The sequence below is a fragment of the Bombus flavifrons genome, chromosome 2, assembly GCF_040668555.2.
Source record: "Bombus flavifrons isolate JBK064 chromosome 2, iyBomFlav1_principal, whole genome shotgun sequence".
NCBI lineage: Eukaryota > Metazoa > Arthropoda > Insecta > Hymenoptera > Apidae > Bombus > Bombus flavifrons.
In genome coordinates this window covers 1,395,031-1,410,852 of record NC_138443.1, presented here as the reverse complement: position 1 = coordinate 1,410,852, position 15,822 = coordinate 1,395,031, and the positions used below count along the sequence as shown (strand labels likewise).

General features: G+C 31.1%; 1 protein-coding gene across 1 annotated transcript; it reads right to left on the bottom strand.

The window, feature by feature from the left end:
* Positions 1-1,017: 1,017 nt before the first annotated feature.
* LOC138189579 (alpha-tocopherol transfer protein-like) lies at positions 1,018-13,989 on the bottom strand. The gene is made up of 5 exons (XM_069131607.1): positions 13,821-13,989; positions 6,308-6,446; positions 5,670-5,829; positions 4,375-4,844; positions 1,018-3,723 (listed from the first exon to the last, which is right to left on the bottom strand). Exons 2-5 carry the CDS (start codon positions 6,444-6,446, stop codon positions 3,572-3,574), a joined length of 921 nt encoding a protein of 306 aa, XP_068987708.1. The 5' UTR covers positions 13,821-13,989; the 3' UTR covers positions 1,018-3,571.
* Positions 13,990-15,822: the final 1,833 nt, after the last annotated feature.

Genomic DNA, 15,822 nt, shown 5'->3' with positions numbered 1-15,822 from the left:
AAATCAAAGTAATCGTTTCATATTTACTGTGAACAGTTGCGTGGCGAGGAAAGAATTTGTAGAACATATAGATAGGATGTGTAGGAATGTATCGAATAAAAATAAAGTTATTCTTGGCCTAAGATATAAGCATCGTCGTCTGACGCAATTGTTTCGAAGATAATAAATAATGTAAATAAAAAGAATTATATCTTCGTTGGTGTACGAAGAATGTAACACAGATATATAGAAGTGATATATAGAAATAATACGAATAAACAAGTCCTTTTTTCCTTTTGATCAACGTTTAGCATTTTAGTGATATGCCAATCGTACGAGAATTGATATGACTTGTAACCTACGGTCATTTCTACGAATCAGTCAGAATGTTGAAAAAGCCTGAGAATGGAGTATTGGATCGATCCACGTTACGTTCGATTACTGAAATATCCTAATTACATCAGGGTAACGAGTATACGAAAACGGAAACTCGTGCGATTTAAAGACTTCGTTTCGGAGCTGTAATTAGTCGGTCACTTTCTTTTTTAGTCAATTTTCTTCCCTTTTTTGACTGTCTCTCATCGACGAACGGGCAAAATTAATTGAAATCTCTGGACGAGATTGTAATTCGATGCTTGGACCGACAAAAACTGACAAGTTGGAAAAGGGAATTGTTCGGTGTGGCTATTTCAGTGTTTTCTCAATTTTCATTCTGGAAATCTGCAGTTTCACCGTTGTCCTCGTTTCCATTTTTTCTTTTTCAATTGTTTAAATTTAACGAGCTTCCAGCTTCAAACGCGACAGCGTCAATTTTTCACAAGGGTTTGATGAAACATTTTTGTTCGTTCTCTGAAAAATTCCAGAAATTATATTTTCTCTGTTTTCATATCAAATACAAACATATTATTGAATAAAAGGAAAGCTTTTAAGATGTTTTAAAATTTAGACAAATTTGTTTATATTCTGCAAAAGGACAAAGAAGATAAAAAAGAATTGATCTCCATTGTTTTCAAAATTTTATGTATAACAATTTGTGTCTTTTATTTCCGCTACATTGTTACGTACAATACGCAGTGAGAACTGAGAATATATTTTTCCACGTATAATTGACTGTAACGAATTATGATTATCCTAATAAATTATTGTACACACGTATATCTTATTTTACTATTTATACAAATCAGCTTAAGAAACGCAATATAATTTGTCAAATTATTTTAGAGTCATTGATATAAAATCTATTTCATAATTACATATTTTATTTAAAAATGGAATATATTTATATATTCTTCAACTGTCTAGTGTAAACCCGCTATACAATCATGATTAAATAATTCCAAGGTATGAATAATTCTAATAATTCCAACGAAACACGAGTATTAATTAATCGAAATTACTAATTTACATACGCGACTAATTCATACAAACTATAAATCTATGTATAAAGCAGAATGAAGAAAAGATATTAATCTGTATATACTGAATCTCGTCCTTAACTATTTTACAGGATATTGCTACAAATAATATTTAATAAAGTCGTACAAAAGTATAAATTACGTACTCTATACGTATACTACATTCTTACTGGAAATTTACAATCACATATTGCATGATAGGTTCATATACATATATATTGTTTGTCAATTAGACGAAATGTTTTGTAATAATATTTATACAATTGTATTTTATGAGCACACTTAATTACGAGTTCTTATATTTGAGTATTTACGTTACTAACAAATATTGATGCTAACGTGTAAAAGTGAACAGAAAGAAATTTTCCGAATTTAACCGAAAGCTAAATGGTTAGAAGAACGGTGGAAAATTAATTTTTTACTCGTTTCAGATATTTAAAATAAATTCTTTCGAATATTCACTAGAGTAAACTTTGAAAAAGGAAGATAAAAGGAAGAAGTCTTTTTTCATATCTTTTAAGCTATGCTTCGCGTGCGTTGAAACATAAAAGAAAAGTATATAAACGCTATATCTGTTTCCTACGTTAACTCCACAATTGAAACCTTATGCGCACGTTTATACTTTATATAAAAACAATATGTATGTATACTATAATAGTATTCCTTTCGTTGTAAAATTATGGGGTAATTGTGAGAGAGATATTTCCTCACGTCCATTAGTTTTTAAAGGTATACACATTATCGTACATTGCACATGAACCGAGCCTATTTTCCACAATGTGGGACATGGTGTAGTGTTGAAAAAAAGGTACTTTCAAAAATCGAAAGTACTACGCTCTACGTATGCAGTCTAACCTACTTTCGACGCAGCAATTACAATGTAATAAACGAATTACCTGCGTACGGATAATCACCTGTACAATTATGCTGCGTTTGAAACGAAACTCTACGCCTATTTTAATGTTATGCTTACAGGATGTCTTTTTCGTAATTTCTCGAAAGAAGAATCATCTACATTTTGTGAATTGATATTAATTACTAGATAAAAATAAATACGTGTAAACTTTACACGTTTCACTTGCGTTTTATTTAAATTTTAATTTTTGTTCGAATAAAATAAATATTATTTATCTTATGTCGCTTTTTCCTGTAGTGAAACGAAGTTAGATTTTCTAAATCATAAGTAGTTATTATATTCATAAATAATTATTGATTTGACAATTTTAAATTCAAAAAAGAATCAAGAAGATATGAAGGAAAAGGTGAAAGCATGGATATACTCCAAGATTTGTTTAACTTTTCAATTAATGTTTACTTTCCTCCGTCTGATTACTCTATTCTTACTATTAAAATAATTACAGCATCGCTTTCCCCATTTCATCACCGATGGTCGATGAAACATTAAGTCTGTTTTGTTCCAAATGTATAATAAATTTTGCGAATTTCAGACACATCTGTTAATCTATTTATATGTACTTCTTTTCAATTGGCTAAATATAATGATAAATGATTCTCTGATTATTTCTAAAAAAAATATATTTTCTTATAAATAATAAATCTATGATATAGTCGATATACTTGAAAAAGTTACTACAATTAAGGACTATTGAAACATTTGTATCTAATAAAATAATGTTTTATTCATCACATGAAAAAAGATATAGAAAAATATGCAATGTAAGCATCATCAACATTACTTTAAAGCTTTACAACCTGCTCGATAACTGTATGTATATCTCCATTATGTACGAGATCGATATAAACAAAAATTCTATTAAATAGAACTTATTCAACTGCAAAGAACCACATCTATTCTACTATAACTAATACTCAGCTCTCAATTAGATCAATCAATTCCTATTAATAATTTTTCACCGTCGAATTTGTGCAAGAATAGAACGACGGTATATCCATCAAAATCTGTCAAACATCTGATGAATCAATTTCTAGTTAGGAAAATCTTTTAGGAGATTCGATATACATATGCATAGACAAATAATTGAAAACTGTATATCGAAAATATACATATTAGTAACATGATGTTTCTTGTTGATGAACGTCATGACGTGGATGCACATATTGTCTCTTCCCTTTCTTCGAACTCATTTTCTTCGCGTTAGCATCGGGATGGTAGTTGGTGAAGTTGTCACGGATCGACAACTGGATGAGTTGTGGGTTTAATCGATCACCAGTTGTCGGAATGATCCATCCAAACCGAACAAATCATCGTGAGTCTTTGGTTTTCCTGGCCGAAGCGCCTCGTTTGCTTTCACTGACTCCTGCTCCGCGAACCAAGGACCGTATTCTTCTAATTTCTTCACCCAGGTTTCTAAAAAACGAACAAACGATGACTTTTGCTTGATCACTGGAGATCGATAAAATAAATTTAATGATATATTCGACGGTACGATTTATTATCTGACACGTTCACAGACGTGTTTTTGTTGCAACGTTGCAACAGGTGTTCCTGTATTGTACATGAGATAATAGAGAAATGCAGAATAATCCAGGTAAAGTGGTATTACATTTTTAGTAAAATATATGGACTTTTTTTATTTGACCTTTCCAGTTTGAGCAATCATATGAAATATTTAGATCATTTCTCGTAATATCGATTCCACCACGAGCCTCTGATTATTATTCGATAAGTAGAAAAATTTGGAAAGGTTGCTTTCGTTACGAGTAGATTGCGGATATATATGCGAATTCCTATGTCTTTACGTAATTAATTAAAATGATAGAAATTACGCAGAAACTTACTTGATCCATAAAATGTTACAATAAATACAATACTTTGGATATTTTGTGTATTTTTGCATATCATGTACGTTCTATTTTCATTTTACTAATTATATACGCATATTCTATTTTCAACCTCCGTTTCATTTGTGCAATTTTGAATTATAAATGCATAAATATCCGTAATCTAATTACGAGGCTCTCAGTTGCCATACCCTGAGAAAGATAATTGTCATCGTACCATGAATTGCTTGAATTGGTCCAGCATCGCCGCCGTATTCGGTTGGTAGTATCTCTCTGGGAATATAATCGTACAAAGTCTTCAAGTCGCTGTGCATGAAGATTCTATTGCGAATTTTCTCCTTAATGAATGGCTTCACGAAATTGACGATAGTGTCGACCAGCGGGCTAACATTCACCACATGCACCTCCTTTAACTTCACCGGGTAGGCTTCTTGAACACAGACCAGGAACTTTTTCACGATAGCTGGTGTGAATTTTGCGAAGTGGGCTGGTGTCGCGACACTAGCATCTAGTACATATACATCTCCAGCCACACCAACTAATTCTTCTTTCAGACGCACATCGCCGATCATCAGAACCAGTTTCATCAATTCGGCTACGTTTGGAGTTGGTAAGTCCTTGTCGATTCCTCGCATAATTATTACTCGTCGTCCGTTTTCCGTCAAACCCGCCAATGGAGGCACCTGACTGGAAAGGTAATAGTTTCTTGAAATATATATTTATTTCAAATTATCGCAGCTTTGGAGTTTATAGATCTGATTATACACATTTATAAATCATCGATGCAATATCGAAATATTTCGCTTGGGTAAAAGAAAATTAAACTGGCGAAAGAGCATATTCGAAGAACTCGGTTTTTCAATTTATCGCTGTTATTATTTTTGATTATCTGATTATAGAATGAATACAATCGAACGAATAATTAAACTAGAATAATTAACTTTCTTCATCTTCCACGTACATGCTTGTTTAATATCAGGCATTTTCGACATTTCTTGAAAGAAGAAGAGCGAAAGGCGAATAACTGGACTAAAATAATTAATTTCTCTTATTTTCTACGAACGTGCACTCGAATACTAGGAGAACAACGTCCTCTTCCCTCTTCTTTTAATTCTTTGCTACGAAAATCGAGCTTAGCAACGAACAGTCGGGGTTTATTAAAACGAATCAGAACTTTTCTCGTTATACCATGTAAATTTGCCCGCGGAAAGTTTCTTATTTGGCTCACGGTGCGTGTTAATGGTGCCATGGAAATTACCCGTGCTCGCCGAATTAGAAAATTTTCTATTTCAAGGACACAATAACGTTGCTTGCATAGTCACAGATCTTCTCGGATCTTCTCAGTTTTTCGAATATCACGCGTAATATAGAATAAACTTTAACTAAATGAACAAAATAAATAAATATACAATATATATACGATTATGCAGGAAATTATGAATATCATATAATTATGGAAAGAAGTTGCAACAATGTTTCTCAGTAGCTCGTAGCGATAGAAAAAAAGCTTACATAATTTTAGTAATATCTCTCAATTCCGGTCTGGTGATGTCTCGGTTAGTGAAGAACTCCGGGATCGCGGTTCTCATTGTAAAATACATGTCTAGCTTTTTCTTGCACTTTTCCAAGGAAAACTTGGAGCCACGAAGAAACGTCATTAGCCTGTAATCGTCTGAAACGAAGAAAAGATGTCTTCTAAGCAATCGATCATTGAATAATCGTGATCTATGTTTACCATATCGAATGTTTATTCAGCATAGTAAAAATATATATGTCATAATAATTACGTATAAATTATTAACTACTTTAATAAAAATCCACATAATCATGGTAATTAATTATTTTACATTTATGTTACTTTTTGAACTCTATATTTTATTTTTCTTTTAATTCGCTTGCTTCGTATCGATCAGTCGATATTTATCTTTTCTCTTTACATTACATACTTGATAATTAAAATCAAAAACAAGTAGGAATGTTTCTTCCTTTCTTTTTAATTTTTTATGATTTCTCAATTATATCTTCCGTTTTTCTTTCTACTACTTAGCTCTTTCTATTGAATACGTCTGTATTAAATATCGAACTGAGCACAAATCTTAGGATATGTCAATCCATCACGTTAACGAGAAGTATCGTTCGAACGCGATTACCATCGAACTCAGGTAAGTGCGGTTGTTTGGTCAGCCATTCTTTGATGACTTCGACGTCTTTGTCACGTGTCGCAACATTTTCGTTCAGCTCCACGCGAATCTGCTTCGACATCTCCTCCGTCGGTTGAATCAGCAACATCTGAAAATCAATTTTGGTTAAAGTAGTGTACTATTAGTTTGTAAACTAATCTAAAGTAATTGTGAAAATCTATGTTTCTAGAATCTACAATCTTATTTCCTTTATAAGAAGAAAGATCATAATATTAATTCTAATTTTTGCAGACCGTGAAAAATTAATATTTCAGTTATCTTTCATACGTTCGAATAAATAATATCCATGCTTTGTCAAATTTGTAGAATCACGTGCCAATACATAAAATTGAAATATCCATCAATTCCATTGCGATCGTATTAAACAAGAAAGAAGATTATAACAAATTTTGGAAGATAAATATAAATATATAAATACGGAAATAAATAAAATAAAAGGGACGTTTGAATAATTGTTAGAAGCAATATAAAACGATGATCTTGAATAAAACCACAATGACAAGTAATTAGGTATAACGAATGAGTTTCTAATGCGAGAAAATCCACTCCGATATCGGAAAATGACATAGTTTCTGCTACTCCTTGTTTCTGTAATTTCTTATACGCGAGTTTGTTGAAGCATAATCGCACTGCAGTGACGAAATAATCGATCTTTCTTACATTTTTACCAAGGAAGTTAATCTATGACAGGTAACTAGATGTGACATCGTATGACAACTTTAAGTATGCTAATTGTGACATCCACTGTAGTCTTGCATGCGAAATGACCACTTGCGCAATTAATTGGAAAATGCATGTGTTTCCTGTACGGTCTCAACATTTTAACATTCAACGAATAATCAACGACGAAAATAATGTAACGAAATAAAAATGAAGGAAACACGAAGGGATAAAATTCTTTAATAATCAATCAACCAAACCCTACAACTTGTTCTAGTGAGCATAATTTGTCCAACAGAAATTCTGAGAACGTGAAACATTCTGTCGTTTAACTCTTCATCGAGACAACATATAATCTCATATATATCGTAAAGTCACGATATAAATATCATGTTTGGTAGAATAGTTGAAATAAGAAGGAAATCATCGTTCGGATGGCATACGTATATATAATAAACGTGATATTCTTCCCGTGTACTGTTGCACGTGCAACAAGCTATGCACGCTGTAACGAGTTACGCAAATACTCGACATTACACATCGTTCTTATGCGAGAAATTAATGTTGACCAGAAGCGGCTTGCCTAACGCTAAACTTTCTCTACCTCGTCACGGTTGACCGAAAGCAATCCGCGTGTTTCACTATTTCTTCTGAGAAAAAAAAGTGATCGACAGCACTCGCTATTTGTTCTTCTGCTTCTTCTTCATCCTCTTTCATCAACTTACTCTGGATTAATTTCAAATTGAAGTCACGCGTGATCTTTGCGCAGCGTGTTATGAATATGAATTTGTTCGCCGTGTTACTTTGTAGGTAGATAGAGCAACGTATTATGCTATTTCATTGTGAATATTTATTTCTAATTTGATAGTCAATCAAGAACTATGTTATTTAATGGTGAATTTTGAATATTAATTAGGCAATATATTCTTGTTTATTTTTCAAATTATAATAGATTATTAGGAAATTTAATATTGTCGAGGGTTATTTTAAAATTAATTACACATTATTTTATTTAATCTGCTCGTTCCCATGATCATGTGACTACATATTTAGGTCCCGTGAAGTAGAATATTAGTTTCATCAAAATCTATGTAATGTAAATATCGTACTAATCTAAGAATAGAAAAGAGAAATAAATTTGAGTAAATTATGAAAATTTATGTATACAGATGACTGGTGTAAATGATTCTAAGAAACGTGAACACTCGTAAACGAATAACTGTAAAGAAAAAAGGATATTAAGAAACGTTGCACGATACATGTAAATGCTTCTATTAAGATAGTTGACCACGGGTTTAGTTGTTTTGATAATTATAACTCGAATATCGATTATATAATCAAAATTATCAGTGGAACGTTGTTTGCCTACTAAGAACATATCTTAGATTATGGAAAGTAATTGGAAATCAGTGAAATTAATTAACTAATAATATTCATATAAATCCAATCAAGTTTCTTTTGTAAGATCATGAAAAATAAAATATAATAATAAGATATTCGTGTAAATATGTTATAGAAATATTAAATTAAAATATAACTATTACTGTAAAATAAGAAGAAAAAAAAACATGTCTGTGACTCTCAATGCTATTTATCCATAAATATATTCTCAATTTGTTTTTGCTACATCTCTTTGAAATAGGGCATTATGAATAAAGTCGCCAAAATTTTATTTTATCAAATTTAATTTACAGAATTTAAGTTTTCATTTAAAAACATGATATATTAAAAGTCGACTGTTTCTATTGTTCAATTAAATAAAATAAAATGATCAGGAAATGAATCAACTGACAAAAACGTTGCAGAAATTAAAACGTCTTTGCTTATGTATCAATGAATCACTGTTAAAAGCTATTTTTACTCGCAAATAAAGCATTGAACAGTGACAGGAATAAAAATCCTTTTAAGTCAATTTATTCGTCACGTTACATTGATACAATGTCACACGTTCAATGGTACTATGAAAGGCTAACGATATCCTAGAATCTACAATGGATAAATAAAATAAATAAATAAATAAATAGCAAACAATCCACTCGTTTAAATGTTTAACTCGCAACTTTTTTACCTACTTTCTATACAGGTAAATGTTTAAATAAGAATTCGTGGATTAGTCAATTCTTGTATCATGGTGTACCTTTAAAACAAAGACTAATATGAAAAATCGCACGTTCTGTATTTCTTATTTATTTCTAAACTGATAATTGTATAATTTTCTATTGCATGATAATAAGTTTTAAAGAATTGTTTATTACATTTTTGAATTTATCATATTAATGCATTTGCTTAGGAAATATTAAATGGAATTTTTAAAACGAAGTTTATTTAAGTGAATGACAGAAGAACAAAATTACAAGAAAAAATAAATAATAACTGACGGATGGTGTAAGTTATAAAATACATCGTTTAATATTTATGCAACAGCAATAAAACGTATGTATCGTAATTTTATTTGGCAATAACTAGATATTTATTCTCTACGCGCATCACTGTCGATATGATGGATGATTCTTGATAAATTATCAATAGTAGTGTTTCCATACAAGAATTCCACGTTTGATTCATATGCCAATGGAAGTATTTCAGTATGAGTCATACAACCGTTTAATAAACGGATAAATAGGTATATATATACTTTTTCTTAACGAGAGCACACTTTCGACGTACATTTACGAAATATGTGTGCGTTAAGAAAGAGGAATTACATAAAAATGAAATAGCTGTGTTTCGAAACCGTGATTCTAGGAAATTTATTTCATGAAGTTTATCTATGTAAAGTCTTTCACTTTTACTAGAATAAAATTATAAGATGTTTATTATAATTGTAATTGTAAACACATATTACGAAAAATTTGCTACCATAAAGATTAGCTCTATAAAATTTCTGTCTGTGGAATGTGAATCGCAATGTTTACGAATTTTATCGTTTGTAATCCATTTACTTTTTCCTTTTCAAAACGGTGCATTTTTAACAAATTCGGCTTAATAAATTTTATTTTAGGAAATTTATTCAAGGTATACTCGCGTTAAAACGTCTGCTTGAAATTTACGTTTACAGAAATTATGTATACGAAACGTGTAAGGAATTTATATTACATTTTTGCTAAAGATTTATTTTAAATTTAGGCTTTCTTTCCTAATTTATATCAATGATTTAAATTTGTAGCAAAGAATTTTGAACATTTTCAAATCTGATATCGAAGAAAATAGACTCCAAATTCTTATTTGTAATATAAACATTCTCTTCTATATTTACGAAATACGCTACGAAGAACCATGAAGGCATTTAATTTATCGTCACCTTGTATTGTATACAAACACAATGTAAAATGACATCTGTGCAAATCAGCATGAATACATGTCCCGAGGATGAATTATTCATTCCATGGAAGCAATTTTCAAATGCATACAAACCAACCATTTATATACAGACGTTATTTATTCTTTGTGTAATCAAGTGAAAATACAACAAACATTTACGTTTATCACGAAATATTATCACACCTCTAAATCGAACATTAATCAAACTTCAAACTCTTCAATTTTTAAATCACAAGTCAGATTGAGAAATTTTTTTTAAATCGATAGGAAAATTTCTGACACTAATATAAGCGGTGACTTATAAATAATAAAGATACATAATAGTACGTGTACGTATAGTAATATGTAACAATATACGTAGTAATATATAATAATAGTTAAATATATGTAATATTATTATCTTTTAACAGATAATTTAAATTTGAATTTCTTTCTATTTCTAATTTGTACACATTGGTTATATTCAAATACTGTTACCGCAAGTGAACGAAAGTGTCAGGATATTTACATAACGTTTATGTATATTCTAATTCTAATCTAAAAATAATATATTATAATTCTACCTTTATAAAAAATAAATTAAAAAATTTTAATAAAAAGTACCTCCAAAATTTCTTTTAACAAACCAACCTTTTCTAAAATTCGTTACAAAGAATTCAACCAATAATTTAAATTAGTTTGCTAATATCCCATTAGAGAGGCTACTACTACTATGAATAAAAAAGGTGAAACTGAAAGTTAAATTCACGGTGATTTACATAGTCATCAGAATAGGATCGGACTAACTGGATGATCTAGTGGCATTATAGAAAAACAAGGATTTTTCATTGAAAGAGGCATTGTTGTGCAGTACAAAACTATACAACATGTTACCAAAGACTGTCCTTGATAAAACCTGAAATTGGGTAACGATGGTTGGAAAGGCGACTCGTGAACGTGGCAAAAAGTATAGAACGTACTGATCATATTTTACTGAAATTTACCGAGTCGACCTCCTGCTTCCTTTTGATCCTTGCTTCGTGGAATATTACAAATGCAAACAATTTTTGTCATAGGAGACATACTGGTGCAATAACGTATTAGCGACTCGGTTGAATTTTATAATTCTTATGAAAGTTTGGTTTGTTAAAAAAAATGTTAACAGTTGAAATCTTCTAATGAAAAATGCAAGGATCTAGGTATTTGCTTAAAGGAATGAAAGCTTCAAATCATCAGAAATTTTCGAATAGATGTTTAGATAACGTCGTGGACTACGGTTGCTTGGAAAGAAGAAATGAAAGTTTGAAATTTAAAAATTGGAGATCAATATTGGAATAGTCGAAAACGCGGAGTATGTCGAGAAAGGAAGAAGAAAGTTGTTGAAAATCAGTAAGATCGCTTCTAATAAAATTGAAATATTTCTATAAGCAATATTGCTTGAGAAATAGAAATGGAAACTTTTGGATGTAAGTATCGAAAATCTTCGATTCGTCTATATGATCATTTCATCTGTGAAAAAATGTTACTAAACGACGATGAGAATTTTACTCTCTTTAATTTTCTTCTTCTTGTCAGTGCATAAATAACCAAGCGAAACAATTACGGCTTCACATATGATCTAATCATAAAACGATAATGATCGGAATAAACGGAAAACAGGAACAGGAAGATGATCGACTGGAAATAGAAACGTACGTCTTCGACATTGGATCGAGATTCACACAAATACCTGTCTTTTTTTCACTGACATTTACTCTAAACGACCTTTACATGCAAATGCTTGTGTAATCTGGTTACACATCTGATTGTTTGGGAATTAAAAACGGTAACATGTCGGTTGTTTGAGATGCTAATGAGTGAGTTAGATTCGTAACGAAGAACCATTATGGTGCGATGAATTTTGTTTGAGCCAAACGATGCGACGGTGTACGAAGTCAAAGGGAAAGCTTAAAACGTGATTTCGAAACGTGGAAGTTCTGTGCTACGTAAGCGGGAATCGCGATAATCGCAAAACTGCTGAAAATGTAAACCTCACTTTCGCAGAGAAACTACGCTTGCTTTCTCGTGGAACGATTTTGCGATAGGAAACTGAAATTGCTTTTCGATTCGCGCAGCTTTTAAATCTCTAGGCTAGTGTTTCGAAACTTTCGAATTACGTTTTAACTTCCATAGCTTTTGGTTCAAATTACACTCGACTTACGTTCAAAGTATACTCAAGGTACCTACGCTCCACTATATTTTTATACGTCAAACCACTTTTTCATTGGTACAAATTTTGTTATTGTTGTAGAATCTAAGGATATCCTAAATATTAAAAATTTTGGTATGAACGTATTTTTAGATAGAAACACTTTTTAAATTGAAAAGTTCTCAACTTTGGCTAATCCTAATTTTTACATAATGCGCTCGAAACGCATTTGTGATTTTAATTTAGAATTTTTATTGAATTTAATTTGAATCTTAATAAATGAATCTATTTCTCGATTGATAGACTTTTCTACTATTTATTTTTTAATCCGCAAATCTTAATTACCTTTGATATCGCAGAAAACGATCCCAATTCTTTCGTCCTTAATTTAGTTAATTTAATTAATGTAACTCGTAAAGTCGTCAGTATGCTCACTAAACTCACTCTCTGAGGATATAACAACTCATCGACGCTGTCGAAACTACCACTTTAACGAGGGAAAAGCAGAACCTCGAGGATAAGAAACGAGAATCACTTTCACTTTCAATCGACTGTATTTTTAAACTGGTCTTCACGCGATAAACACTGATAGAACTCTCATCTTTCATTCGTCATTTACAAAGTATCTTTAACATTAATTTCAAAATCAACTAATAATCTCAATGATCGTTCGCTGTCAGTGAAAATCTTAGAAAGGTCAATAAACCATAGCCATAACTCAGATGCAAAACTACTCATTCAAATCCCTTATCTTCGCGTCGTAAAAGAATATTAAAAAATTTTAACGTGCTCCATAACGTTCGATGTGCTACTGAGAAGCCATACTGATAAACTACATAAAGTAAAAAGTGAAGATATTACAGGCGTTAGTCTCTAAAATTCACATTTATATGATTTATCTTCAACAAATAACAGTTGGTTATACATATTTTTTTCTCGAGAAGTCGAACGACAGCTACGTTTCTGATCGATGAAATCGAAAAATTCGCAATAGCGACATTAACGCTAGAACCCTTAGAGTACTGAAAACGACCAATTCGTAATTTCTCATAGAAATTTTGTAAATTTGCAACAGTATACATTGTTAGAAATTTGAATGATTTCTTATAAAATACACGAATAAAAGAGCTTGTGTTTCTCATTGCATTATACATTTTTTCCTATTTTCTACGCTTTAATTTCTTTGATACAAGTTCTATATCTTTATCGTCTAAAGTATAAATAAAGCGCATTAATCAGTTTGGTTTCCGAGAGGTGAATTGGCCTCAGTTGGCTTCAAAAAATGGAGGTTCGTAATAGGCTTTGCACCCTTACCTTGTCTAACAGCGACGAAACGTCGATCCTGAAAACAACGGTACGATGGAATCGTGAAGAACAATCGACGACAACGGTGATAACCAAGTACGGCCGGTCACGGAAAGAGAAATGCACGATACTCGTGTGGCGAACCGAAGAGATGGAGAACGGTCGATGGAGTGGGAACGATTACCTCTTGGACCGGTTCTCCTTTATATCGTGTGATGCCCCACTCTCGCTTTTCTCTCCACGAGTCACACAGAACGAAGAAAAGCCGACCACAATCGATACTTGGATGTCCTGCAAGATGGATATACTGTTAGAGAAATAGAAAAATACCTTCAATTATCCTCCAACTTTTGGTATCTAGTGTATCAGGTCTAAAAATCCTCTTCTTTCGTTCGTTATGAAAATTCAATAAGATTCTGTTTGTTAGAGAAGAAATAACATTAGATCGTGACACATCGTTTCTCCTAGACTAAAGCCATGAACGTGCAAATTTTTACTTTCTCAATAGAGAAACGGGTTAATTTCTTTTGTGTTGTAACTTAATCAATCTTTTTGTGTGTAAATTAAAATAATGGATAAACGATTTCTTCTGTTATTTAATTTTTATGTTACGCATTGATATAGTAGGAATTTATTCGTTCTTAATATCATAGGAATTTATTCCCACGAACTATAATTTTTTATTCTAACTTTTATTCTAAACTGAAGGGATTTAATTGGCACGAGGTCAGTTAATCCGGCGTTATTTAAAATTTCGTTCGAATAAACGAAATTCCGGTGCAATTACCTAGATAAATTCTCCTGAATTAATGTAAACGCCGTGGATTCGTTCGGTATAAAGCAAATTTATTTTGTTAACTAAATGTTGGAAACCAAATTAATCCTCCTGAAAGTACAAGCAATTTTAAGTCACTCACAGCGTGAGAAAGCGTAATTCCATTGACATGGAACAGAATATTTTTATCTGAAATAATTTGTACAATCTTCGTCTTCAGTTTCCCTTTGTTCACTTTGAAATTTTTAGTTTTCTCGTCAATATATTAAAAATGCATTAATTCTTTTCTTCAATAACGAATACTCTTTTGTACATTTAATGAGTCCTCCCATTTTTATAAAATTTACCTCTTTCTTTATAAACATTTCTTGTTACCACTTAGAATAAACAATCTCCGCTATACAATAATGCAACAGTTGTTTCTTCAGAAATATGCAAATGAGTTTCAGCAATCAACTGAATATACAGTTTAATATGCGATCAAACCAGATTTTCTTGGACGTAATAATGTTGGCTGACTAGCTCTTTTTCCAGTTTTTTCTGTTTCCTATACTTACTTTAATATGTATCTACATAGTTAATCTTTTTTTTTTCTTACATTGCTTACAGAATTTGCTGACATATGTTATCAAAATTTGAGCGTACCTGATGTATATTAAGCCTCGATAAACCTGATTGCCTTATGTAGATCTAGCACGGAATTTACAAGCGTAAGAAAATATAAAAATAAGTATCTCATGGCTGTTGACATTTGATTTAGTAACCCAGATATATTTAAAAAATTTTTTGAAAATGTAATCGAATGAAACGATGACAATAGTATTGTAAGTAAGAATTGTACGGTTTTTCATTATTAATTACCATTAACAGATCATTTCTAACGCATTTGTATGCCAATATGTTAAGAACATTAGAAAAAATATTTATCGACGTTAATTACATAGTAATTACAATTTATTCTTAAACAATGTCAAATCTATACTATCCTTGTATTTCACCCTCATATGCATAAACATAAACACAAAATATTATTATTCTTCCTTTTCTTGACATTATTCTCGACGTTGCTCTTTGTACACGTTTCAGACGAATTTTCAGAATTCCAATAAACATGTATTTCCTCCGAATAATTAACGTTACGCGATAATATATCTCACTATCTTCTTTAAAATATTTTTAAATAATACTATATAAAAATACATATACTATCTACGTTCTTCAAATTTTATTTCCTTA

Bases quoted from the DNA above. Each gene is read 5' to 3' on its own strand.
- LOC138189579 (XM_069131607.1), bottom strand. From the start codon at position 6,446: ATGTTGCTGATTCAACCGACGGAGGAGATGTCGAAGCAGATTCGCGTG. The intron at 5,830-6,307 runs GTAATCGCGTTC...TCTTCGTTTCAG, and splicing joins GCACTTACCTGAGTTCGATG to ACGATTACAGGCTAATGACG. The intron at 4,845-5,669 runs GTAAGCTTTTTT...TTACCTTTCCAG, and splicing joins AGAGATATTACTAAAATTAT to TCAGGTGCCTCCATTGGCGG.